We start from the raw sequence: 27959 nt of genomic DNA, 5'->3' as shown, positions 1-27959 counted from the left end.
CTTACGATTCATTGAAGGTGCTCGATGTCGCAGTTCGTAAAATCACTGATGTGATAAATACAAGGCAAAGTAAATTGAGAGCCACCGCCATAACCGTGGTACACAGCCTGTCTTCCTCCGCACTTCGAAATTATCCCTTCCCTCGTCCAGATGGTCAGGAAAGTTGCACAAACGGTGCTGTTTATACCCGAAATGCACTCTCTTGTGTCACTCTCTTACAATTTGTTTGGAACACCGCAGCCACCTCCCGTGTCCTCCCAATTCCGAAGAAGTTCTCAAATAGTCACAGCCCCCCGACCAATGGGATGGTCAGAATGACAACCGAAATACCTCAGGCTATTTTTCCCTAATAGTGTGCAACTACAGCCCAAAATCCGGTGCGTTCCTGCATGTGGGCATTTCGCCTGCAGGAACGCCTCCCCCCTCGAACGTCCCTATTGTTCATGCATGAACGCCCCGCCCCCCCCTAAAAATTATTATGTTTTAGCCTACATTCCACCATCGAAATGAATGGGGATACAACAAGCTTTATCGTTTATAAAGTATGAATGGTAGCAAAAAGCTATGTTGAAGCAATCTAAGTTAAGTCAGTCGGCTGTCAACGTTGGGTTGGTTTTTGTAGCTGAAACAGATCAACAACAGTGGCGAGTCCAAAATGTTTAAGCTTACAAATACTATAAAAGCTACAGACACCAAAACAACATTGACACGTCTAGACTGACTCAACTTAGATTTGTTATAAAAAGATTGTTGATACTATTTGTCAAATAGTATCAACAATCTTTTTATAACAAATCTAAGTTGAGTCAGTCTAGACGTGTCAATGTTGTTTTGGTGTCTGTAGCTTTTATAGTTCAAGAGTGTGGCAATACAAATATTTCCCATTGAAGTCTATGGAGCTTTTATGCAAATGTAAACTTATAGTTTAAAAAGTATAAATGGTATCAAAAACCTGTATACAAGCAACCTATTCCAGACCGGTCTGCACGTTTTAAAGTTTGAATGGTATTTCTACCTTAAACGGTGGAAGACTAGTAGTGACCAAAAAAGTCCCATTCAAGTTTATGGCCATTGAAATGCATTGGGATTTATACAAACGTTTGTAGTGTGAAAAGTATAAGTAGTATCAAAACGTTTTTTTCAAGCAACCTGGAGACAGTCAGTCTGCACCTTTAAAATTTGTTTTGGTCTCGGTAGCTTTTTTTGCGCTAGAGGTTCCAGCAGAAGACAAATAATAATAACTATACTGAACAAAAATATAAACGTAAAATGTAAAGTGTTGGTCCCATGTTTCATGAGCTGAAATAAAATATCCCAGAAATGTTCCAACCCAGAAATGTTCCATATAGACAAAAAGCTTATTTCTCTCCACTTTTGTGCACAAATTTGTTTACATCCCTGTTGGTGAATATTTCTCGTTTGCCAAGATAATCCATCCACCTGACAGGTGTGGCATATCAAGAAGCTGATTAAACAATAAAAGGCCACTCTAAAATGTGCAGTTTTGTCACACAATACAATGCCACAGATGTCTCAAGTTTTGAGAGAGCGTGCAATTGGCATACTGACTACAACAATGTCCTCCAGAACTGTTGCCAGATAATTGTATGTTAATTTCTCTACCATAAGCCGCCTCCAACGTTGTTTTAGAGAATTTTGGCAGTACGTCCAACCGGCCTCACAACCGCAGACCACGTGTAACAACGCCAGCTCAGTGTAACACTCTGGCTCCGGGACTTGTGTATTTGAGCCAGGGTGTATTGTGTTTTGTTGGGTTTTGGGTGATTTTCTATGTTTGCATTTCTGTCACGTTTATTTCTAGGTTTGGTCATTGACTCCCAATCGGAGGTAACGAGTGTCAGCTGTCGGCTCGTTATCTCTGATTGGGAGCCATATTTATACTGCATGTTTTCCTGTGGGCATTGTGGGTTATTGTTCCATGTTTCAGTCATTGCGACTGTGGACTTCACTTCGTCATTTGTTTGTTGTTTTTTCGTGGTTGCTTTAATAAATAAAGTCATCATGTTCACTCCACGCGCTGCGTATTGGTCCGCTCCTTTCGACGATCGTGACAGAATAACCCACCATAAAGGAACCAAGCAGCGCGTCCAGGAACAAAGGGTCTGGACATGGAAGGAACTGGTGGACGGAAAAGGGTCCTGGACTTGGGAGGAGATCCTCGATGGGATGGATCGCCGTCCATGGAGCGAGACGGTGGAGAGGCGACGGCGAGAGGAGCAACGGCGTCAGCAGGGCCATCGTCGGAAGGACGGGAGGCAACCCCAAAAAGTTTTTGGGGGGGGGCACATGGCTTGGGCGACTGAGCAGCAGGAGGCTGCCACAAGGCAGATACAGAAGGCTACCAGGTTAAGGGGGCTGACGGAGGCAGAGAAGGGACGGATTCAGGAGGCTACCAGGTTAAGGGGGTCACTGGCCAAAGTAGGGAAAGGAGATGTAGAGGCACGGCGTGAGAGACTGAGGTGTGTATCCAGTCCGGTCCGGCCCGTTCCTAATCCCGAGGTACAGCCAGTAGTGTGTGTCCCCAGTACGGGACGGCCTGTTCCGGCTCCTCGCACTAAGTGTACGGTGCGCGTCGCCAGCCCAGCCCGGCCTGTTCCTGAGCCTCATACGAAGCCTACGGTGCGCGTCGCCAGCCCAGCCCGGCCTGTTCCTACTCCACGCACCAGGGATACGGTGCGCGTCGCCAGCCCAGCCCGGCCTGTTCCTACTCCACGCACCAGGGATACGGTGCGCTTCGCCAGCCCGGCCCGGCCTGTTCCGGCCTCTCGCACCAGGGATACGGTGCGCCCGCCAGCCCGGCCCGGCCTGTTCCTACTCACGCACCAGGGATACGGTGCGCTTCGCCAGCCCGGCCCGGCCTGTTCCGGCCACTGCACCAGGGATACGGTGCGCGTCGCCAGCCCGGCCCGGCCTGTTCGGCCACTCGCACCAGGGGATACGGTGCGCGTCGCCAGCCCAGCCCGGCCTGTTCCTACTCCACGCACCAGGGATACGGTGCGCGTCGCCAGCCCGGCCCGGCCTGTTCCGGCCACTCGCACCAGGGATACGGTGCGCGTCGCCAGCCCAGCCCGGCCTGTTCCTACTCCACGCACCAGGGATACGGTGCGCTTCGCCAGCCCGGCCCGGCCTGTTCCGGCCTCTCGCACCAGGGATACGGTGCGCGTCGCCAGCCCAGCCCGGCCTGTTCCTGCTCTCCGCACTAGGCCTTATGTGCGTCCCCAGGGTCCAGCATGCCCTGTTGCTGCTCTCCGCACTAGGCCTTATGTGCGTCCCCAGGGCCAAGCATGCCCTGTTGCTGCTTCCCGCACTAGCCCTGAGATGCGTGTCCTCAGCCCGGTACCTCCAGTTCCGGCACCACGCATCAGGCCTACGGTGCGTCCCCAGGGCCAAGCATGCCCTGTTGCTTCTCCCCGCACTAGCCCTGAGATGCGTGTCCTCAGCCCGGTACCTCCAGTTCCGGCACCACGCACCAGGCCTACGGTGCGCCTCAGACGGCCAGAGTCTGCCGTCTGCCCAACGCCGTCTGAACTGCCCGTCTGCCCAACGCCGTCTGAACTGCCCGTCTGCCCAACGCCGTCTGAACTGCCCGTCTGCCCAACGCCGTCTGAACTGCCCGTCTGCCCAACGGCGCCTGAACTGCCCGTCTGCCCAACGCCGTCTGAACTGCCCGTCTGCCCAACGCCGTCTGAACTGTCCGTCTGCCCAAAGCCGCCCGTCTGCCATGAGCCTTCAGAGCCGTCCGCCAGACCGGAGCCGCTAGAGCTCTCCGCCAGACAGGATCAGCCAGAGCCTTCCGCCAGACAGGATCAGCCAGAGCCTTCCGCCAGACAGGATCAGCCAGAGCCTTCCGCCAGACAGGATCAGCCAGAGCCTTCCGCCAGACAGGATCAGCCAGAGCCTTCCGCCAGACAGGATCAGCCAGAGCCTTCCGCCAGACAGGAGCAGCCAGAGCCTTCCGTCAGACCGGGGCAGCCAGATCCGTCAGCCAGCCATGAGCAGCCTTCAGCCTGCCATGAGCCGTCCAGCCAGGATCCGCCAGAGCCAGCCAGCCAGGATCCGCCCCTTAGTCAGGTACTGTCCCTTAGTCCGGTGCTGCCCCTTAGTCCGGTGCTGCCCCTTAGTCCGGTGCCGCCCCTTAATCCAGTGGGGTTTAATTGGGGGGTGGTCATGTGGAGGAGGCTAGGGAAGCGGGTGGTGACTAAGGTGGGGTGGGGACCACGACCAGGGCCAGAACCGCCACCGTGGACAGACGCCCACCCAGACCCTCCCCGAGACTGTATGCTGGTGCGCCGCACCTTTAGGGGGGGGTACTGTAACACTCTGGCTCCGGGACTTGTGTATTTGAGCCAGGGTGTATTGTGTTTTGTTGGGTTTTGGGTGATTTTCTATGTTTGCATTTCTGTCACGTTTATTTCTAGGTTTGGTCATTGACTCCCAATCGGAGGTAACGAGTGTCAGCTGTCGGCTCGTTATCTCTGATTGGGAGCCATATTTATACTGCATGTTTTCCTGTGGGCATTGTGGGTTATTGTTCCATGTTTCAGTCATTGCGACTGTGGACTTCACTTCGTCATTTGTTTGTTGTTTTTTCGTGGTTGCTTTAATAAATAAAGTCATCATGTTCACTCCACGCGCTGCGTATTGGTCCGCTCCTTTCGACGATCGTGACACTCAGGTCCTCCACATCCGGCTTATTTACCTGCTGGATCATCTGAGACCAGCCACCCGGACAGCTGATGGAGTATTTCTATCTGTAATAAAGCCCTTTTGTGGGGCTCCCAAGTGGGTGGTTCTGGCTCCCAAGTGGGTGGGCCTATGCCCTGCCAGCCCACCCATGTCTGCGCCCCTGCGCAGTCATGTGAAATACATAGATTAGGGCCTAATGAATTTATTTAAATTGACTAATTTCCTTATATGAACTGTAACTCAGTAAAATAGTTGAAATTGTTGCATGTTGCGTTTATATTTTTGTTCAGAATAGAAAAGTGCATTTCCTAAAGAAAATGTGTGTGCTTGCTAGATTGTCTTAAAGTATTTATGGTTGTGAAATGAGTGATATTAGTGATAGTCACTGCAATGGTGATGGTTGTAACTGGTTATAGTTGAAAAAGTAGATAGATGGGATAATTGATTGATTGATAGGATAGCCTGAACTTGAGAAAGTTGGTTTGGTGTCTCTAGCTTGAATGGTTCAAGAGTTGCTATTGTTGTTTGCTGGGTTATTACTGATTTATGCTAATTTGAATCGTTTTTTAAATCAAGTTTTTATCATTTTTGGGTTGACAGGACAAGAAAACACAAATAAGCAGACATTACACAGATACACACTTACCGTTGACAGTGCATGTCAGAGAAAAAACCAGGTCGAAGGAATTGTCCGTAGAGCTCTGAGACAGGATTGTGTTGAGGCACAAATCTGGGGAAGAGTGCCAAAAAATTTCTGCAGCATTGAAGGTTCCCAAGAACACAGTGGTCTCCATCATTCTTAAATGGAAGAATATTGGAACCACCAAGACTCTTACTAGAGCTGGCCGCCCAGCCAAACTGAGCAATCAGGGGAGAAGGGCCTTGGTCAGGGAGGTGACCAAGAACCTGATGGTCACTCTGAGAGAGCTCCAAAGTTCCTCTGTGTAGATGGGAGAACCTTCCAGAAGGACAACCATCTATGCAGCACTCCACCAGTCAGGCATTTATGGTAGAGTGGCCAGACGGAAGCCACTCCTCAGTAAAAGGCACATAACAGCCCGCTTGGAGTTTGCCAAAAGGCAACTAAAGGACTCTCAGACCATGAGAAACAAGATTCTCTGGTCTGATGAAACCAAGATTGAACTCTTTGGCCTGAATGCCAAGCGTCACGTCTGGCGGAAACCTGGCACCATCCCTACGGTGAAGCATGGTGGTGGCAGCATCATGCTGTGGGGATGTTTTTCAGCGGCAGGGACTGGGTGACTAGTCAGGCTGGAGGGAAAGATGAATGGAGTAAAGTACAGAGAGATCCTTGATGAAAACCTGCTCCAGAGCACTCAGGACCTCAGTCTGGGGCGAAGGTTCACCGTCCAACAGGACAACGTCCCTAAGCACACAGCCAAGAGAACGCTGGAGTGGCTACGGGACAAGTCTCTGAATGTCCTTGAGTGACACAGCCAGAGCCCGGACTTGAACCTGATTGAACATCTCTGGAGAGACCTGAAAATAGCTGTACAGCGACGCTCCCCATCCAACCTGACAGAGCTTGAGAGGATCTGCAGAGAAAAATGGGAGAAACTTGCCAAATACAGGTGTGCCAAGCTTGTAACATCATACCCAAGAAGACTCAAAGCTGTAATCGCTGCCAAATGTGCTTCAACAAAGTACTGAGTAAAGGGTCTGAATACCTACAGTACCGGTCAAAAGGTTTAGAACACCTACTCATTCAAGGGTTTTCCTTTATTTTGACAAGTTTTTACATTGTAGAATAATAGTGAAGACATCAAAACTATGAAATAACACATATGGAATCATGTAGTAACCAACAAAGTGTTAAACAAATCAAAATATATTTGAGATTTGAGATTCTTCAAATAGCCACCCCCTTTGCCTTGATGACAGCTTTGCACACTCTTGGCATTCTCTCAACCAGCTTCACCTGGAATGCTTTTCCAACAGTCTTGAAGGAGTTCCCACATATGCTGAGCACTTGTTGGCTGCTTTTCCTTCACTCTGCGGTCCGACTCATCCCAAACCATCTCAATTTGGTTGAGGTCGGGGGATTGTGGAGGCCAGGTCATCTGATGCAGCACACCATCACTCTCCTTCTTTGTAAAATAGCCCTTACACAGCCTGGAGGTGTGTTGGGTCATTGTCCTGTTGAAAAACAAATGATAGTCCCACTAAGCCCAAACCAGATGGGATGGCGTATCGCTGCAAAATGCTGTGGTAGCCATGCTGGTTAAGTGTGCCTTGAATTCTAAATAAATCACAGACAGTGTCACCAGCAAAGCACCCCCACACCATAACACCTCCTCCTCCATGCTTTACGGTGGGAAATACACATGGGGAGATCATCCGTTCACCCACACCGCTTGCTCGTGTTTCTTGGTCCATGCAAGTCTCTTCTTCTTATTGGTGTCCTTTAGTTGTGGGGTTTTTTCAGCAATTCGACCATGAAGGCCTGATTCACACAGTCTCGTCTGAACAGTTGATGTTGAAATGTGTCGGTTACTTGAACTCTATGAAGCATTTATTTGGGCTGCAATTTCTGAGGCTGGTAACTCTAATGAACTTATCCTCTGCAGCAGAGGTAACTCTGTCTCTTCCATTCCTGTGGCGGTCCTCATGAGAACCATTCATCATAGCGCTTGATGGTTTTTGCAACTGCACTTGAAGAAACTTTCAAAGTTCTTTAAATGTTCTGTATTGACTGACCTTCATGTCTTAAAGTAATGATGGACTGTCGTTTCTCTTTGCTTATTTGAGCTGTTCTTGCCATAATATGGACTTGGTCTTTTACCAAATAGGGCTATCTTCTGTATACCCCCCTATCTTGTCACAACACAACTGTCACAACTTCTTCCGAAGCTGCCTCTTCTCCTGGTTCGGGCAGGCTTCGACGTTCGTCGTCACCGGCCTTCTAGCCACTGCCGCTCCTCATCTCATCATTCCATTTCTTTTGTCTTGTTTATTACACACACCTGGTTCATATCCCCTCATCAGTACCTGTATAAGTGTTCCCTCTGCCCCCTTGTCTTTGTATGTGATTGTTTATTGTGAAGAGAGTGAAGCCCAGTTGAGCTCCTTGTATTTTGTATTGCCGGGTTATTTTCCACATGTGCCTTGTTGGTTCCAGTGCGCCTGTTTTGCGCATGGACTGTTTTGACTCATTACTGCGTAACTCTGTATTCCAGAATAAATCCTGTTATTCTGTGATTTACCCTCCTGCGCCTGACTCCTTCAAATCACCCATCACAGAATCACACACCTCCATGGAGTCAGCAGGAGAAGAGCATATGTCTGGAGTCGTGGCACGGGTCCGGGAGCATTCAACGATTCTGGCCAGCTTGGGAGAGGAGAGGACCCGATCTGTCGGGAACAGCTGGGCACCGGATCCAGCCACCCACACCCCAGCACCCAGAGGGATCCATATATCCCGACCACAGGATTTCAACGGGACAGCTGCTCTCTGCCAGGGATTCCTCCTCCAACTGGAGCTATACTATTCAAGCATCAGCCCGGCCCCATCGGAGCGGGAGAAGGTGTCCGCCCTCGTCTCTTGCCTCTCGGGGAAAGCCCTGGAGTGGGCCAACATGGTCTGGAATGAAGGAGGAGCCGCGTTGGACAACTACGGGGAGTTCGCTCGCCTGTTTCGAGCTGTCTTCGATCACCAGCCCGAGGGTAGAGAGGCGGGCGACCGGCTAGTCCACCTGAGGCAGGGGACGAGGATCGCGCAGGACTCTAGCAGCTGGGTCCGGGTGGAACGAGCGGGCCCTCATCGACCACTTCCGGTGCCATCCACGGGAGGACATACGAAGGGAGCTAGCCTGCCGGGACACCATGTTGTCCTTCACTCAACTGGTGGACATGGCCATCCGGTTGGACAACCTGCTGGCAGCCAGAGGACGTCCTGGAGGGGGCCTGCCTGTTCCACCCCCCCCACCCCCCCAACCCGGATCACGAGCTGATGGAGCTGGGTGGAGAGGTGATCCGGGAGAGCGGAGGACGACAGCGCCAGTGTCACTCTGGTGGCACGAGAGGACATGAAACTGCACAATGTCGTCAGCGTTCTTTTGGGTCTGGAGGCGGCAGGCAGGGCACTCTCGCATCACCCCAGGTATCGAACACCCACACACGTTCAGAGCCCTCTGCTGCGCACTGTACCCTACCCATCCACTTTCCTGTTTACATTGTAGTTCCCCAGTGTAAGGCGCTGGTCGATTCAGGCACAGCTGGGAACTTTATGGACAGGTCATTTTCACATAGTCTAGGCATTACCTTGGTTCCCCTATCCATTCCACTCTCCATCAGAGCACTTGACAGTCGACCATTAGGATCCGGGTTCGTTAGGGGGGTTACAGCACCAGTCACTATGGTTACACACGAGACTCATCGAGAGCAAGTCATTTTTTAAATTATTGAGTCTCCTGATTTCCCTGTTGTGTTAGGTCTTCCCTGGTTAGCACACCACAACCCCACTTTTTCATGGCCGCAGAGGGTTCTCACGGGGTGGTCGCGAGAGTGTCAGGGTAGGTGTCTGGGTGTCTCCGTTGGTGCAACCACGGTGGAAAGTCCAGACAGTACCTCCACCGTGTGCATTCCCCCCGAATACCTCGATTTGGCGCACGCGTTTTCCAAAAAGCAGGCAACCAAATTACCACCTCATCGGGCGGGGGATTGAGCGATAAACATCCGGGTAGATGCTGTGCCTCCCAGGAGTCATGTGTATCCCCTGTCACAGGCTGAAATGGAGGCTATGGAGACATACGTCTCCGAGTCCCTGCGCCAGGGGTTTATACGTCCCTCCATTTCGCCCGTCTCCTCAAGTTTCTTTTTTGTGAAGAAGAAAGACAGAGGTCTGCGCCCTTGCATTGATTACCGATCACTGAACAAGGGGACGATATGATTTAGTTATCCTCTACCCCTCATTCCATCTGTGATCGAGTCAAGGCATGGGCCGCTCTTCTTCACAAAATTAGATCTCCGGAGTGCGTACAACCTGGTGCGTGTCCGAGAGGGGGACGAGTGGAAGACAGCATCCGGCACAACCACGGGGCATTACGAATACCTGGTGATGCTGTACGGTTTGATGAATGCTCCATCCGTCTTCCAGTCCTTTGTGAACGAGGTGTTTCGGGACATGCTTGTTCGCGGTGGTGTGGTCTACATTGATGGCATTCTGGTGTATTCCGCTACGTGCGTTGAACATGTGTCCCTGGTTCGCAAAGTGCTGGACCGACTGTTGGAACATGACCTTTATGCCAAGGCAGAAAATTGTCTGTTTTTCCAACAGTCCGTCTCCTTCCTCGGATACCGCATTACCACCTCAGGTGTGGATATGGAGGGAGATCGCATTTCAGCCATGCGTAATTAGCCGACTCCAACCACGGTAAAGGAGGTGCAGTGCTTTATTGGCTTTGCCAACTACTATCGGAGGTTTATCCGGGGCTTTGGCAAGGTCGCAGCTCCCATCACATCTCTGCTGAAGGGTGGGCCTTCCCTGCTCCGCTGGTCTGCTGAGGCTGACAGGGCTTTCAGTAACCTGAGAGGTCTGTTCACCTCAGCCCCGGTAGTGGCCTACCCCGATCCATCACTACCGTTTGTAGTGGAGGTGGATGTGTTCGAGGTAGGGATAGGCGCGGTCCTGTCTCAACGCTTGGGCACGCCACCCAAGCTCTGCCCCTGTGCCTTCTTCTCCAAGAAGCTCAGCCCGGCGGAGCAGAACTACGACGTTGGTGATCGGGAGCTGTTGGCTGTTGTCCGAGCCCTGACCGTGTGGAGGCACTGGCTCGAGGGGGTGAAACACCCTTTCCTCGTCTGGACGGACCACCGTAACCTGGAGTACATCCGGGCAGCGAGGAGGCTGAACCCTCGCCAGGCCTGGTGGGCCCTATTCTTCACCCGGTTTGATTTTACACTATCATACATCCCGGGTACGAAGAACGTGAAGGCAGACGCACTGTCACGGCTGTACGACACAGAGGAGAGGCCCAGAGACAACACCCCCATACTCCCAGCCTCCTGCATTGTGGCGCCGGTAGAATGGGCGATGGACGCGGATATAGAACAGGCGTTACGCACAGAGCCATCTCCACCTCATTGTCCAGCTGGGCTTCACTACGTGCCTGCTCTTGTCCGTGACCGTCTGATCTATTGGGCACACACGTCCCCCTCCTCTGGTCACCCAGGTATCAGTCGTACAGTGCGCTGCCTGACCGGAAAGTACTGGTGGCCTACCTTGGCTAAGGATGTGAGGGTGTATGTCTCCTCCTGCTCAGTGTGCGCCCAGAGTAAGGCACCTAGGCACCTCCCAGCGGGTAAGTTACAGCCTTTACCAGTTCCACAACGGCCATGGTCCCACTTGAGTATTGATTTCCTTACTGATCTTCCCCTCTCTCAAGGTAACACCACCATCCTGGTCGTTGTGGACCGCTTTTCCAAAGCCTGCCGCCTCCTTCCTCTGCCCGGTCTCTCCACGGCCCTGCAGACTGCGGCGGCCCTGTTTACACACTTCTTCCGGCACTACGGGGTACCAGAGGACATAGTGTCTGATCGGGGTCCCCAGTTCACATCCAAGGTCTGGAAGGCATTCATGGAACGTTTGGGGGTCTCGTCAACTTGACCTCTGGTTTTCACCCTGAGTCTAATGGGCAGGTGTAACGGGTGAATCAGGATGTGGGTAGGTTCCTACACTCCTACTGCCAGGACCAGCCGGGGGAGTGGTCGGTGTTCTTGCCATGGACCGAATATGCCCAGAACTCTCTCCGTCACTCCTCCACTAACCTAATGCCATTCCAATGTGTTTTAGGTTATCAACCGGTTCTGGCACCGTGGCATCAGAGCCAGACCGAGGCTACTGCTGTGGATGACTGGTTTCGGCACGCGGAAGAGACGTGGAACGCTGCTCACGTCCACCTCCAACGCGCCCTGTGTTGTCAGAAAGCCAACGCTGACCGCCACCGCAGTGAGGCCCCAGTCTTGAATGAGTAGGTATTCTAAAACTTTAGACTGGTCGTGTACATTTGGAGATCAAAGTGTGCAGTTTCTTCCAATATCCCAACAGCAGTGAAAGGGGAATCATAGAGCTGTAAACGTTTATAATAACAATAATTATATGCCATTTAGCAGACGCTTTTATCCAAAGCGACTTACAGTCATGTGTGCATACATTTTTACGTGTGGGTGGTCCCGGGGATCGAACCCACTACCCTGGCGTTACAAGCGCCATGCTCTACCAATTGAGCTACAGAGGACCAATGGAAGCATGTTAATCTTAACGATGGAAATGCATGTCTGAAAAGAGCTTGAATTTGAGCATTGAGACCACCTTTGCAGGTCTGACTCTATTTGTTTATAAAACACTATTACAATTGGTGGTGATCTGTAAGGACAGGAAGATGTCAATACCTAGGTATTTGAAATGGCATATTATTGGGATGTCAGGGGACAGGGAGGTAGACCACATCTCTTCATTCAGCGGTAATAGTGCGGATTTTGACCAATTAATGTTGTAACCTGAGATTGAACTGAAGTTTTTAAAGATATTGAGAAGGACAGCTAGAGAATGAGGAACGTCTCCAACATATATTATAAAATATCATCCACATAAAGGAAGTTATATTGGTAAGAGTTGTGAGCAGTTATAGGAACATGTGTGGACTGACAGAATGCCTGAGTCAAGGGTTCTAGTGATAAAGCGGCAGATAGGGCGGCAGGTAGCTTAGTGGGTAAGAGCGTTGTGCCAGTAACCGAAAGGTCGCTGGTTCTAATCCCAGAGCTGACTAGGTGAAAAATCTGTCGATGTGCCCTTGAGCAAGGCACTTAACCCTAATTGCTCCTGTAAGTCGCTCTGGATAAGAGCGTCTGCTAAATGACAAAATATAATATAAATATAAATATAATATATATATAAATATAATAAAGCGAAGAGTAAGCTGCTGAGAGGACAGCCTTGTCTTGTCCCTCTGGCAATGGGGAATTGTTTATAACATAATTTCCCAGTAAGCACCATAGTGGATGGATTAGAATACAGTACTTTGATCATATTGATAAAACAATCTCCAAAGCCCATTCGTTTGAGTACTGTCCAGTGGTAGTGCTATTCAAGGCGATCGAAGGCCTTTTCGGCATCAAGTGAAAGAACAGCAGCAGGTAGTTCCACATTTGCAGCTATGTCAATGATGTGTAGCAGACGGCGGATGTTGTCAGAAGCCAGACAAGTTTCCTTAAAGCCAGTTTGAACGTGATTAACGAAATTTGTCATGTAAGGTTCAAGTCTGCGAGCCATTAATTTTGCAAATAGTTTAACATCTGAATTTAACAGTGATAAGGGTTGATAGTGAGCACATTCTAATGGATCTTTATTTTTTAAGTAAAACCGAGATAATTGCTCTGTTTACATCTCTCGAGAATGACCTTTTCGACACAGAGAACTGGATCATATTTAATAGTGGCTTCCCCAATTGCGCCCAAAATTTAGTCAAAAACTCAGGAGGGATTCCATCATAGCCTGGTGATTTTCCTATGTTCAAGTTTTGTACTGCCTCTTTAAGCTCAGCCAAAGACATTGGAGCATCTAGTTGAGATGCTGCAGGATTAGGGAGATGTCTGAGTTGTAAATTATTTAGAAAACTGGTGCAATCATTATCATCATGTTTAACCTGTGATGAGTACAGTTTAGAGTAAAAATAACGAAATGTATAGTTAATTAGCTTTTGGTCTCTATGGACTATCCCCTCTGTTGATTTGACAGCTGTAAGGTTTGGAAAGCCCTCATTGGTCCGTAGTTTCATAGCCAATAACTGACTGGGGCGCGCACTGTTGAAGTAATAATTTTGCCAAGCTTCATGCATAATAAACCAATAACCAATTCAAATAAGTCATTCTCATTTGAATTGTTATAGTTTATAAAGTTTTGAAGATGTTAAAGTTGTTTTAATGTTTTTAACTGTAATGGTTAAAGAGCAGTAGCATTTAAAATGTCTATCACTTTGTTCTTATGGTTGGCATTGAATCATGAAGTTTTATACAAATGTATGCTAATTAAATTGTTTATAATTTATAAAGGTTTTAGAGAATTTGACGTTAGGATAGCCTGAAGATTTAGTTGGTATTGTAGCTTAAATGGCCAAGGAGCAGGACCATTTTGAATAGCTACCACTTGCGCCCAAAATTCAGTCAATAACTCAGGAGGGATTCCATCATAAATATTCATTTATCAAATAAAATCAAATTGGTCCAGCACATGCGCCGAATACAACAGTACTATGAAATGCTTACTTACAAGCCCTTAACCAACAATGCAGTTTTAAGAAAATAGAGTTAAGAAAAGATTTACTAAATAAACTAAAGTAAAAAAAAGTTAACAATAAAATAACAATAACGAGGCTATATACAGGGAGTACCGGTACCGAGTCAATGTGCGGGGGTACAGGTTAGTCGATGTAATTGAGGTAATATGTACATGTAGGTAGGGGTAAAGTGACTGAGCATAGATAATAAACAGAGAGTAACAGCAGCGTAAAAAAGGGTGTCAATGCCAATAGTCCAGGTAGCCATTTGATTAACTGTTTAGCAGTCTTATGGCTAGGGGGTAGAAGCTGTTAAGGAGCCTTTTGGACCTAGACTTGTCTCTCCGGTACTGCTTGCTGTGCGGTAGCAAAGAGAACAGTATATGACTTGAGTGGCTGGAGTGTTTGACCATTTTTAAGTCTGACACCATCTGGTATAGAGGTCCTGGATTGCAGGAAGCTTGGCCCCAGTGATGTACTGGGCATTACCATCTGTAGTGCCGAGCAGTTGCCATACCAAACGGTGATGCAACCAATCAGGATGCTCTCGATGGTGCAGCTATAGAACCTTTTGAGGATCTGAGGACCCATGCCAAATCTTTTTAGTCTTCTGAGGGGGAATAGGCATTGTCGTGCCCTGTTCACGACTGTGTTGGTGTGTTTGGACCATGATAGTTTCTTAGTGATGTGAACACCAAGGAACTTAAAGCTCTCGACCCGCTCCACTACAGCCCAGTCGATGTGAATGGGGTCATGCTCGGCCCTCCTTTTCCTTTAGTCCATGATCAGCACCTTTGTCTTGCTCACGTTGAGGGAGAGGTTGTTGTCCTGGCACCATACTGCCAGGTCTCTGACCTCCTCCCTATAGGCTGTCTCATCGATGTCTGTGATCAGGCCTACCACCGTTGTGTCGTCGTCAAACTTAATGATAGTGTTGGAGTCATGCGTGGCCACGCAGTCATGGGTGAACAAGGAGTACAGGAGGGGACTAAGCACGCATCCCTGAGGGGCCCCCGTGTTGAGGATCAACGTGGCAGATGTGTTGTTGCCTACCCTTACCACCTGGGGGTGTCCCGTCAGGAAGTCCATGAACCAGTTGTAGAGGGAGGTGTTTAGTCCCAGGGTCCTTAGCTTAGTGATGTGATTTGAGGGCACTATGGTGTTGAACTCTGAGCTGTAGTCAACAAACAGCATTCTCATGTAGTTGTTCCTTTTGTCAAGGTGGGAAAGGGCAGTGTGGAGTGCAATAGAGACTGCGTCATCTATGGATCTGTTGGTGCGGTATGAATGGTATAAATGCTCATTTAAAATGGTTATTGTTGAAAAACTATAGATAGATGGAGAGATTGATTTATTGATTGATAGGATAGGACAGCCTGTTTTGGTGTCTATAGCTAGAACGGTTCAAGAGTTACTATTACTGTTGGTGCGTTATATTATGCTAATTTGTGCAAATTTAAACAAACATAATTCATAATGTTTATAACATTTTATAGGAAGCTGTTTTAATGTTTGTAGCTGAAATGGTAAAAGAGCAGTAACATTCAAAATCTCTACGACTGTGTTCTCATGGCTGGCATTTACATTTTATGCTAATTTATACAACAACAAAATTGTAATTGTTTATAAAGGTTTTAGAGAATTTGAAGTTAGGATAGCCTGAACGTTTTTAAGTTGGTCTTGTAGTTTATTGGCCAAGGAGCAAGACCATTTTGAATAGCTACCACTTTATTCCAATGGTCTTATTGTTATCTATGCTGATGCCTAGTCACTTTACCCTGCCTTCATGTACATACTGTATCTACCTCAAATACCTCGTACCTCTGCACATTGATCTGGTACTGGTAGTCTGTGTATATACCTCCATTCTTGTGTCTTTTATTTTATTCCTCTTGTGTTACTATTGTATTTTTTTTCTCTGCATTGTTGGTCATTTAGCAGACGATCTTATCCAGAGCGACATAGAATTAGTTAATTCATCTTAAGATAGCTACTGTAGGTGAGACAACAACATATCACAATCGTATCAAGCATTTCACGGTAAAGCAAGCATTTCACGGTAAAGCAAGCATTTCATGGTAAAGTCGACACCAGTTGTATTCGGCGCATGTGACAAATGTTAAAATGGTTATATTTCTAAAAGTGTATATAGTTTCAAAATCTGTATAAAATCTAAACATCTCAACATTGGTTTGGAGTTGATAGCTTAAACGGTGAAAGAGGAGATTTTTCTTACCATTGAAGTCTGTCAGAGCATTTCCACTATAGAAGTGGCACTCACCTAGCCACACTAGCCTTGCCTTCATGTGGGTGCTAACAAGCTATCAAGCAAGCTAAGTAGTGCTACTATTTAACAGCCATTGTCAGCCAATCCAGTAAGGGTTGGAAGCTACCGTGAGCTTTGATCAGTCACTCACGTCACGATATCGCAGAGGATTTGCATAAAGTTGAGCTTTCCCCAACTTTAGTCCCGCCCTGTTCAGCTCCCTCACCCATGCTCGCTTCGCTCAGCGGTTCCCTGCCCACTCCGCTTCTCTAGCTTTCCTTCCATTGAAAGTGAATGGCTTTCTATGTTTCACCGCACAATGCCACTTCCTAGTGTAAACACACTGTATGGCCCCCTTTATTGCCATTGAAATGCATTGGAGATCATTAAAAAATATATTGTTGTTCTAAAAGTTGAAATGCTATCAATGTTTTTAAAGTTTTTTTTTACAATCTAAGTTGGGGCCATCGGTACGTTTTAAAGTTGGTTTCATATGCATAGTAGTTGCCTACCCTTACCACCTGGGGGTGTCCCGTCAGGAAGTCCATGAACCAGTTGTAGAGGGAGGTGTTTAGTCCCAGGGTCTATTTTTAAGCTCTAGAGCGGGCTAAAGAAGAAAAATAAAATAAAAATAATAAGACTATGTAAGAAATCTTGTGGTCTTGCCTTCAGCAACCACATTAATAATAAGTATGAAACATTTCTAAAGTTGTGCTTGGCTTTCAGCAAGCACACCTAATTATGGTTTGAGAAGAGAGACAGAAAGCACTTAGTCAGACATTGGGAGGTAAACAGAGGAATTTACCAACGGATATCGAAAAGCCTCTCCCCAAGAGGCTGCATGCTCCTACATTCTTTTGGTCTGATAGGACAGGATATTATTACACGGTTCTAGGGCTATGAACATTTCTCAAGACATCCTACTGTCTATATCAAATGTGAACCAGTATACAATTTATTAGAAGACATTTGCCAATCGTTCACTGTGTGTTATAGATTTGTTCCTATTTCCCTGTCCAGTAATAACCCTTGATGGGGCCTGAGAAGAGAGCACTTTGTGACCCTTAGAGTTGTTGTTGGCTTGACGCCCAGCTCCTACAGACTTGTGAACCACAACACCACACTCTGCCTTGAAGATGCACACGCAGGGACACATACCCACGCGCACACATGCACCACACAAACAAACACACACACGCACGTACACACACACACACACACACACGCACGTACACACACACACACAGACAATTCAGTATGTGTGTGGTATGTGTGCTCTTAATTGTTGTTGCTGGAAAATAATTTGTTTCTTCTCAACAGAACAAAATTGAGAGAGGTGGTACTCGAGGATCTCCTGAATGTATTGAAGACGATGTGTCAGTTTCACAATCATCTACAGCAAGTAACAGAAGAGGGCAGCAGACTCAAGCACAGTATTATATCAAGAACCCCTGGCAGGGATCCTTGTTTTGTGTTTCTTCATTTTTAAGGGATGGGCTCATTTTGTGTAATCATTGCGTACTTGATAGATTAATATATTTAAATGATGTAAGAATAATAGTACTTTCTGGTCAATATCTAATACTGATCAATATCTAATTCAAATAAAATGTTATTGGTCACATACATGTGTTTAGCAGATGTTATTGCGGGTGTAGTGAAATGCTTGTGTTTCTACAGTGCAGTAATGTCTAACAAGTAATATCTAACAAATTCACAACAATACACAGAATACACACTAATCTAGAGTAAAGGAATGGAATTAAGAATAGATAAATATTTGGATGAGCAATGTCCAAATATTGTAATGCAGTATCTGCAAGGGTATTGTATTGCAGTATCTGAATCACCTCATGAGGCTAAGACAAGTCTACTCTATATGAGGCTCCTTCTGAAGTGATCCTGCTCTTACAACTCAACTGTATTGAGTTGAATCTGCTGCATCTTCATCAAAATGTTGAAGATCAGAGTGACTAAAACAAACGCTCATTGACACATTTTGACAACGAATCTTCATCAGAGCACACATTATCTAATTTTTGTATACAGAAGCCATACGGACGCACTTGTGTGTGGGGACTGGGGAGATTTGTCTCCACGTGGCTGGCCTGTTGATGAGGGACTGATTAAGCCTGTGGTTGTGGATGACACTGGCTGCTGCTGCCTGTTAGTTCCCTATAGACCCAGACTGCTGCTGAGGCTCAAAAGGCCCCTGTTGTCATGGGAGGAGTGACTGATCATGGCAGTACTGCTGTTGAGGACCGTCCCTGTTGCTCTTTCATACCCATTCTGGGTTCCCTATCCAGTATCTAGTATCTATAATCCCTCAGGATAACCCCTAGTGGACTGGCACTCCACAAATATTCTCAGGGTGGGATTCACAATAGATTGTCGGGTGGGAGTAAGTAAGTTGCTGAGGGAGAGATAAGAACATTATTTGAATACTGTAAAACACTTGTTCCCTTTGGCTCTAAGATCAAAGGCTTATTATTCCTTGGCGTGATGAAACTACAATGGCTTGAAATCACTGGATCGTTGTCTATTCGAACCCATATTGTTATGTGAAACTGCAGTACTCAAATAAGATTCAGTAATCCAGTAACATTATCTGAACATGTAACTGCAACCCTCATGTCCTCCCTTTGAAATACTAATGTCTAGGATTTGTTAATTTCTTAGTGATCTTCCCATAGTGACTGCTTGTAATCGGGCTCCACAACGATGAAGCATTAATACTGTTGTCATCCCAGAGGCTGGTGTTGTGAAGGTGAGGGTAGTGTCTCCCTCCTCCCTCATCCTACAGTCTTCCACCCAGGTCCTGTTGATGTACTGCTTGTCTCTCACTGACATGCAGTCATTTTTTACATGACAGACAAAACGGTAGTTGCATCCCAAATTGCACCCTATTCCCTAAATAGTGCATGACTTTTGACTAGAGTCTATGGGCCCTGGTAAAGAATAGTATACTATATAGGGAATAGGGTGCCATTTGGGATGCATGTTTTACGTTTACATTTTACATTTTAGTCATTTAGCAGACGCTCTTATCCAGAGCGACTTACAGTTATTTTGTGGTCTGCTGCCTTAGCTCTCCTGTTCCTGGTCAGCTCATAGTCAGGGCTGTGGAGCATAGGATACTAACTACCTCCCCAATCTGAGCCACTATCAGTTAATGACTGAAGGTGACTGTGAGAGAGCTTAAGATGAAGGTGAACAAAATGTCACAGGTATGATTAATGAAATGAAATGAGATCTGAAATTAAATGTAATGAGAACCTGAGAAGCCTTGCCTTAAAATACATGCTTAAAAATTGTCTTTAGCCTCTACTTCACTCTTCCTGCTCAAATTCAACCCATATCCTAAAGCATATCAAACCAGACTTTCCAGAACACTGCACTTTGTTCTCCCACCATCATTCACGTTTTGTGTACAGGAAATAAGCACAGCATGTATGAAATACTGTTAAACCAACTTAAAATACAATATCCTAAAGTGATGCTTTTGGCCCAGTGAACAATTTAAAAAAATGTACTTTTACCGTCCATGTCAGGGTAAAATATGTTATGGTATTGATATTCAGGCTCAAGGTCAATATGATTCAAAGTATTTTTGTAAGTAATGTATGAGCATTTGTATTAATTCAACACAGAGATTATTTCTTCTTCTGAATGTCATACAGATTTACAAAAGATGAAGCTCTTAGTTCCAGCTTGTGATTTAACCACATTTGACAATGCAGCACACTATCCGCATGATAAGATAACAGGATGACAGGATGACAGTCCCTCTTCCTACCAAGCTTCCTCAGGGATGATTGACTTTCAAGAAGATTTAATCAAATTAAATGTCATATCTTTGCAAATTTGCCTCTGATTAAATGTTTCTGGATTATTCTATACAAATTGATTTCCGTAAAGGATGATTTTGACAAACTATACATACAAAGTATAGGAAGCAGTTCCATTGTTTATTATAGTACAGGATTGAATCATTACAATGACATCTTAAACACAAGTCATGTGGGAGGGAGGGTGGATTAAAGGTTTCAAAAGTGTCCCTGAATTGGCAGGAACCTGTAGTGTTGCTTCCCATGTTGCCAATCCCTGTGAAAAGTTAATGTAAGCAGGATTCGTAGGGAGCTGGTGATGAAACTATGCTGTAACTGTTACCAATGTGCCATACTTGCGAAGTGCAAGCCCTCCTTTGAAAGCATTCTCTCTATGATGTAGGGTCAGATATCTCAAAGCTTCTTGTACAGTAGTTGCAGAATGATGGAAGGCAATTATGCTCAAAAAGGGGCAATGCTTTTGCAGCAGAAAATATGATTTGTATTATTTTCCATAAATGAAAATGGGAAAGATGTGCATATTGTCACCATCCACACACACAAACATCCGTTTGTGATAGCATGCATCAGTATTTATTTGGTGTTCCGTGTTTCATTTTACCATTATTCCAAATCTTTAAAAACTTCTCAAAAAGCAACAGTACTCTCCCATATGATTATAATAGTTCCATTTCAATTTACTAGTGCTGGTCTCCTGGAGAGAAATTATACAATAACAATTGGACTACAATAGCAAGTGGACTACATTCCTCAACAATGTTGTTGATAACACCAGATGGCGTTTCTCTGCTATCAGATGGTTAATGTTGTCAGAAATAGAAACTGTGAATGAAGCAAACAAACAAAAAAACAAAAAGACGTGGGTCTTATACTATCTCCAGTTTTCTGCATTATTTGGGGAATGGAATAGAGTAAAATTATAATATATTAGAATAGAATAGAGGTTGCAGGTTAGGTTACACACGTCGAGAAAGAATAGACGTAGAAAGGTCAGACTACTGCAGGAAGTTTTCATGAAATTCATGACACGCATATTACAAATGCAAATAATTAAGAGGTTATGTGCACAAAAGCTGCAACACGTGCAATAACAAGAACATTGTAAGCACAGAGGTAAGGGGATTCTTTTAAACCCTTGGCAACAGACATGCTGAAAAACATGTTTTAAAAGGGGGGCAGTGTTCCCTATTACTATAGCAACAGGAAGACATGGCCGCTTCAATCAGCATTTGGTTTCTCTGTGAGGAAAATGCATAGCAACTCCAGACCGAGAGTGGTGTAACTGTTGTACAAATGAGAGATAAAGTCAAGTGTAAGCCGCTTTGACCTCCTGTGTGTCCTTTTGTCCTTCTAACCATATAGCCCTTTGGAATTATTATTATACTTTTATTAATATTCTATAAACAAAATTTGGTAATAAGACATTTTTAATAGCATTTTGACTATTTTAGTTGAGATGAAATGGATGGCTGGTAGCCTACTAAGTTTTTCTCTGGTTGAATACACTAAAGTGCATGACATTTATAGAAGAAGTTGCTCATTTGTAAAGTTATAGGTTGCAACCTTCTTATTATAATTATTAAAGAGGTCATGTCTTATGGAGGATATAATAAATACTTAAAGTGGCAGGTGGCCTCTATCTCCTTACTACTTGTACGCACGTATACAAAGTAACATTGGATCTATGACAATTAAAAATCATTGGACAATTCATAATCGACCAATAAGAGGTTTAGCCAAGATAAACCAATAGTGTGCCCACAATCTTACAGCATTCGGCGAATCCCCTGCGTATCTGATGCAACAGGGCTGCAACAAAAGCTACACATTCGACTACAAGACTGTATCCTTCCTCCCGGGTGTGAGACTAAATAGTCCCTTATTACAGAAGGCTTTATGAAAGACATTCTCTGTTGGGGACAATTTATTTACTAACAAGATATTAGCTCCGAAATATTATCCATAAAAATACCATGATGCAGAGGTGAATTACGTTTTTGAAACCCAAGTGTGGTTGTAGAAATGTAAATATATATTATTATTTAAATGTAAATAATTTAAAGTTACATCGCTTTCTTTCCATTTTATTACAATATGACTTTTGAAAATAACAGACCGTGGAAAGTCCCTTGGATATGACGCGATAAAAGGGGTGAAATGTAAACTGCGGATTGATTTGTGACAGTGTGATACGGTCCGGCTTTAGGAGTTCCAGAAGAAGTAGCAGATTCCTAAACTTTATGTTTGCAACTCATCTCTTCATAACACACCATATGAAGTGTTAGGACGATATGGCTTATTAAATTGACCTCACTGTCACTCTAGTTATTGTGCTTTGCATTTGCAACGCACTTCCAAAGAACTATCCTATTGAGAAATAATGGGGTAAGTGAAATGATTTGTTCTCTTTATTGTTGTGAAGTATAATGTGTTGAATATGTTAGTTTTGACATTGTAATTGTTTTATTAACCATTTCTGAAATGATGTTGGGGTTAGTGTAATGACCTTTTAGTCTAATAGAGATATTTTGAATCTACAGTTTTACAGTAGCCTACTGAGCTCAGAAGTGAGAACTGCCACTGAAAAATATTTTATCAATGGGCTACTAGTCAAATCTATATTTTTCAAATGTAGAAATGTTCTATATGTTAAAAACATTAACACATAACAATAGTTGGAATGAAAGGAAAATAAGAATACTTTATAAGAATACTTTTAGTATTTGATCTATAATACACATAGGCACATAACTAACATGAAAGTTGTTTACTATACTGTAGACGCTGCTCTCCTGGACTGTGATATGGATTATAACAAATACAATTTGATATGTTGTTGAGATATTATTGTTGCATTTTATGAGGGGAGTGAGGTTTCGTAGAGACAGTGTTATATAGCCCTTAAACATATTTCCTAACCTAACTTATTTTCCTAAAGTAGTTTCATAATGTGAAAACTGAGATGTTGGTTTATGTATGTAAAATGCAATTATCAGGAATCTTCAACCATTTTTGGTCTGTGAAGACTATCTGATAATTGTACAATTTGAACAGGTGTTTTTAGTGTGTGGTGGTTTTGGGGGTGTGGCAGTGGGGTGAAATGGGGTGTTTGGGTGTGGAGTAGAGTTAGTTGTTGATTATTTTCAGTTGTATTTTTTGTCATTCACAGGTATTCAAGTGCTCCCAGCACTCTGTCCATAGTGACACTTCTCTTGAACCCTCGCACACTTAGTGCATTTCACAATTTTGACCGAAATAAAAGACACGATGGCGGCATCGATCCTTCGCAGGAAAATTCCTCTTGTTTGCACGGTCGACCTCATCATTCCCTCTCCCCAACAAGCTAACGACAGCCAATCCTGGGGAAGGAAGGGGGCGGAGTTATCGGAGAGACAGCACATAATTGGTGAGTTACGGCAAGACGCTTTTTTATTTTTCCACATTACAGGAGGAACCGCACTGCAGTACAAGCTAAAGTCGTAAAGTGAGTTAAGCTAAGTGGATATTTTACCAATGAAGACGATGGCGTTCAATCATTTTCAAATGATCGGTTCGTTTCACAAGGATATGTTTTGTTCTTTTTTTTCAACATCGTCTTGGTTTTGAGATTTTTCTACATTTATCATCATTTATCGTCTGAAATTAAAGGACAGATTTTTTAAAATCCTCATTTAATTTAAATTAAATTTTTGTGTTCATTTAAATTCAATATTTGTAACGTACATTTAATTTTTCGTAGGTGATGGTCAGACGGACTGGATGACGGAAAAAGTTGATTTGTCTTCATTCCAGTCGACTACTGAATCCTCTTCTAGCTCATCTTCGCCGCCCTCACCCTTGGAACATGATGTTAAGGTGCCCTCTGACTTGGAGGTCATGACCTCTCTTTTGCAAGAGGAGCTTACTCAGCTTGAGGATTACTTCCGGTCTGAGTCGACTTCAACCAAATTGGACAAATCACCAAAATGTGACAAAGGCGCCCAAGCAATGGGTGCCCATTCTTACTACCAGTTGCCCTATGCTTCGTACAGTGGCAACCAATCAGAAACCAGCCCACTGGTTGTTACCCTGGCAACAGAAGAACTTGACCGGGTGAGCTTCTGTGGTGGTCCCATTGGAAGACACAAAATAGAGAGACCAGCCCCATACAACTATCATCATTGTTCATACAATACTTGCCGAAGAATAGTTTCAGATGGTGTCAACAAAGTTGGAGAGGAACTTGAGCATGACACCTGGAGTGCCAAAGGAAGTTACTCAGGAAGCACAGAGGTGGCTGTTAACCACTGTTCTACATTGAAGAGAGTTGGGAAGAGCATTGGCAGTGTAAAGAAAGTCAGAGGTGTATCGTTGAAGGAAGAGGAAAGTTATTGTTTTACAGAGGACGTTATTTGCAGTGAAGAGATGACCAGAGGTTTTTGTATGGTTGGGTCCTTCGATACCCACCCCAAGAGAGAAGGACAGTTGATCCATGGTATGAAGGTTAGTGGCAGTGGTTATGATGGTATGGGGCTGGAGGTCTTGCATTGCCACAAAGATGGTGGACTCTCTGGAACTATTCCTCAAGAGCCAGAGGCAAACGACGGCTATTACCACCACCACCTGAACGTTGCTCATACAGAGCCTTATAATAGCTTTATAGATGAAATCGAAGAGCCTACACAAGTACATGGTATAGAGCCCCAGCATGGCCACTACCTCTTTCCAGAATGCCTTGGAGACCAAAGCTATGAATATCTGTCAAGAGGAGAGAGCGAGGTGCCAATGGTGGGCTCGCCCATTCACAGGCAAGCAGCACAGAGGCTAAAGGAAGATCCATGCTCCCTGAGCTGCCTCAAACCAGGCCTTGTCGCTGTCCTTCTGGAAGGACATACCGGAGAACGGAAGCAGAAGAAGAGAGACCAGAACAAAACAGCTGCTCACAGGTATGTTGTGAAAAATGTACTGATTTTCTCTGTGTTATAATGTTTAAATGAAAACTGTGATGATAGAATGTTTGGTCATTCTTTAGAGTCTGACCAAAGAAACATCTGTGCACATTTTAAGTCAGCGGGGAAACTCATCTTTTAAAGTTGAAAATCAGAACTTTTTTTGTAGACCTTCATCTCTGGTTTGAATGGGATCACTGTGGCTTTTCACTGGTGTGATAGTGCTACCATAATTGCTTAGATATACATGTGTTTATGAAATATGAAATCTGAACTCTTCTAATAGGTCCTGCTATCTTGGAAATCTAGTAGTTGAGGGATGAGGGTGGGAAAACATGTCCATGTTAAATTCATGTCACTAGCTGTCTCTATCTCTTAGAGACAACTGATATTGAACTGCCAGCTTTCTGTAGCTCAGTGACCCAGACAAGTCAAGGGAGCTTCTACAAAGATACAGAAAGTCCTGTGGTAGGGTTTTCCGGACAGATGGGAAAAGGGGGGGGTTCCAACGGTAGGTGCAAGCTGACCCTGGTATTTTGTAAACTGCAGGTATCGACTGCGTAAGAGGGCGGACCTGGACATACTGGAGGAGGAGCTTCATGGGCTGGAGGGACAGAACCGGGAGCTCCGCGACAAGGCGGAGTCAGTGGAACGAGAGATTCAATATGTCAAAGATTTACTAATTGAGGTCTACAAGGCACGTAGTCAACGCCTAAAGCAAGATGCCAGTGCCTAATCTCCCACCCACAACACCAGCACTCACATCAACAGCACTTGTTTGTTCAAAATTATAGTTGCATGATTTTGGTAGTTTTTCTAAAAAATAAAATAATATAATCGCTTTATTATTGTTACAGACAATAAACAACACAATGTACCTTTCCAAATGTTTCCCTGAATGACTTCAGGTCCTAGTTAGTGAATTTAGGAGGAAACTAAACCGTCCGTGACCACTGTGACACTGACCTGCACCTATAGCCTTGTAATGTTTGAGCTTGCATTGATTGACCGTTTTACTGTCATTTTCTAACAGTAATAGAAGCGATTGAATTATGTCTGTGTTATTGACACAATGGCAGCATAAAGGAAGGAAGCTTTATTCTGTGATATTGTATGTTTTGTTTTATTTATTCATTTAAGTACCCTTTTGCTTTGTCCACTCATTTGGTATAAGGGATTGAAGAAGGAATGTTTAAAATGCTGTGGAAAAGTTCGTTAATAAATGCTGCAAACTACTAGAACATGTTATTGCTAAAATGCTGATGTAGAACTTGTAGGAAACCACCAAGACCTTGCTAAAGTACCCAATGCATGTTTGATTGTTAAAAAAGCATGATTGATTGTTATTTGAAAATGACAATATTCTCTTAACTATATGGCTTCCCGATTTAATGATTTCCATAGAGCATTTTCTCATGTCATGCTTTAACTGTTTTAGTTTCATTAGCTGACAGCTTCTACAGAGCTTTACCCTCAAATATTTAATCATACTCAGGATGTTTGTCCACTTTTACATAATGGGGAAAATATACATGGCATTCACTGTTTTATCATCTTGCTTTTTTTCAATGGCTGTATTTTGCGAAAAAAACAATCACCTGTTGACACAACAATAAATTGTTGTTGGGCATGTCTTCATGAGAATCTTATTTGATGAATATGTGTTGAATTCAGGTCAACTTGTTTGATAGATGACGATAGCTGGTCAATATCAGGTAAATTGCAGCCAAATAAACTAGTTATGTTTTTATCATTTATTCTTTGTGGACTGTTATTACAATACATTGTTATTACACTATTATAGAAGTCAGAACAGTTTACATCAGTGTTGCTTAACCCATTCCTGTGGAACCCACAGAGGGCAGGATTTCCAAGCCTTGGCCATGTAGCTTAATGTATCTTCTTGAAGACTTGTTAACGGTGGACTCGATGTCTGTCAAAGTCCAGCGAATAAACAACAACGTTGTCAAGGTAGATCAAGAGGGAGTCTCAACATCGGCCCAGACACCGCTGTGTCTGGAGCATCACACAGGCCGTAAAGTATCCGCTCAAACACGTAGAAACCCAATGGGGTGGTAAGGGGCATTGCAGGGGCATTATACAGACCGAAAGGTACCCGCTCAAACTCGTACGTGGTAAAAGCTGTCCTCATAATCTGCGGCTCTAGTCTGGTAGAACCAATGTGATTGCTGCATTCACCATTCTATTTCACTCCACATATTACAGAAGGGTGGACGCTGCGATCAGGCTGGTTTCACCAGGCTATCGCGGATCCATCTCGACCTGCCAATATGTCGGTGTATAGTTCTGAAGGAATCAGATTGTTGTAGCAATATGGCCGAAACCCTGACCCCGATAGAAAGGTTAGGTGTAGTACTGTATCACCATTTTGTATACACCTATTCAATTCCTTCATATCCCAATAGACTATGCATTCTATTTGGGCTGTAGTCTGAAAGTGATTGACAAGAGTAGGAAGGCGAGATGCCCCTCCCTTCTATGTCTGTTTTGAACCAATATTTCACTCCCTCTGGTCTGGTTGGCTGCATTGCAGGGAGAGTAAGTACATCTATTTTTCACCACTAGAGGCATGTACAGTAACGATTGATTACGCATATAATGATGAAAATGAGTAAAGATTCTGTTCACAATCAAGTATTGTGTTTGTCAGGGAAATATGGGACATTTTACAGGGAAATAGTTCTTAACACAAACACAATTTCTGTAATGCTTGCAAACAGTCACTATGGTAGTAGGAGATCATACTCTCTAGTGTAAAGTCAGGGAGGAAAACAGAAAGGGTCAGTTATACATACATACATACATACATACATACATACATACATACATACATACATACATACATACATACAAACAAACATACATCAACAATCTGTTGGTCTCATAGTTCTACATA

The 27959-nt window shown here is 44.7% G+C and overlaps 2 protein-coding genes across 4 annotated transcripts in view; one reads left to right on the top strand and one right to left on the bottom strand.

Annotated features, from left to right (window-relative positions):
• Positions 1 to 342, bottom strand: part of LOC121567612 (alpha-2-macroglobulin) — a 49957-nt gene extending 49615 nt beyond the window's left edge. For all 3 annotated transcript variants that reach the window (XM_041877792.2, XM_041877793.2, XM_041877794.2), the window contains exon 1: positions 6 to 342. In XM_041877792.2, the coding sequence (XP_041733726.1) occupies positions 6 to 91 (86 nt within the window). In that variant the 5' untranslated portion in view covers positions 92 to 342. The remainder of the gene's footprint in view (positions 1 to 5) is intronic.
• Positions 343 to 22006: 21664 nt separating this feature from the next.
• Positions 22007 to 26797, top strand: LOC121567623. Its single transcript, XM_041877805.2, has 4 exons — positions 22007 to 22499; positions 23284 to 23520; positions 23854 to 25039; positions 25592 to 26797. Exons 2-4 carry the CDS (start codon positions 23382 to 23384, stop codon positions 25776 to 25778), a joined length of 1512 nt encoding a protein of 503 aa, XP_041733739.1. The 5' UTR covers positions 22007 to 22499; positions 23284 to 23381; the 3' UTR covers positions 25779 to 26797.
• Positions 26798 to 27959: the final 1162 nt, after the last annotated feature.

This window comes from Coregonus clupeaformis, chromosome 6 (assembly GCF_020615455.1).
Source record: "Coregonus clupeaformis isolate EN_2021a chromosome 6, ASM2061545v1, whole genome shotgun sequence".
Taxonomy (NCBI): Eukaryota; Metazoa; Chordata; class Actinopteri; order Salmoniformes; family Salmonidae; genus Coregonus; species Coregonus clupeaformis.
The sequence above is the reverse complement of the archived record's forward strand: the minus strand, read 5'-3'. Positions and strand labels throughout refer to the sequence as shown.

Bases quoted from the DNA above. Each gene is read 5' to 3' on its own strand.
- LOC121567623 (XM_041877805.2), top strand. From the start codon at position 23,382: ATGGCGGCATCGATCCTTCGCAGGAAAATTCCTCTTGTTTGCACGGTC. The intron at 23,521-23,853 runs GTGAGTTACGGC...AATTTTTCGTAG, and splicing joins GGAGAGACAGCACATAATTG to GTGATGGTCAGACGGACTGG. The intron at 25,040-25,591 runs GTATGTTGTGAA...TGTAAACTGCAG, and splicing joins AACAAAACAGCTGCTCACAG to GTATCGACTGCGTAAGAGGG.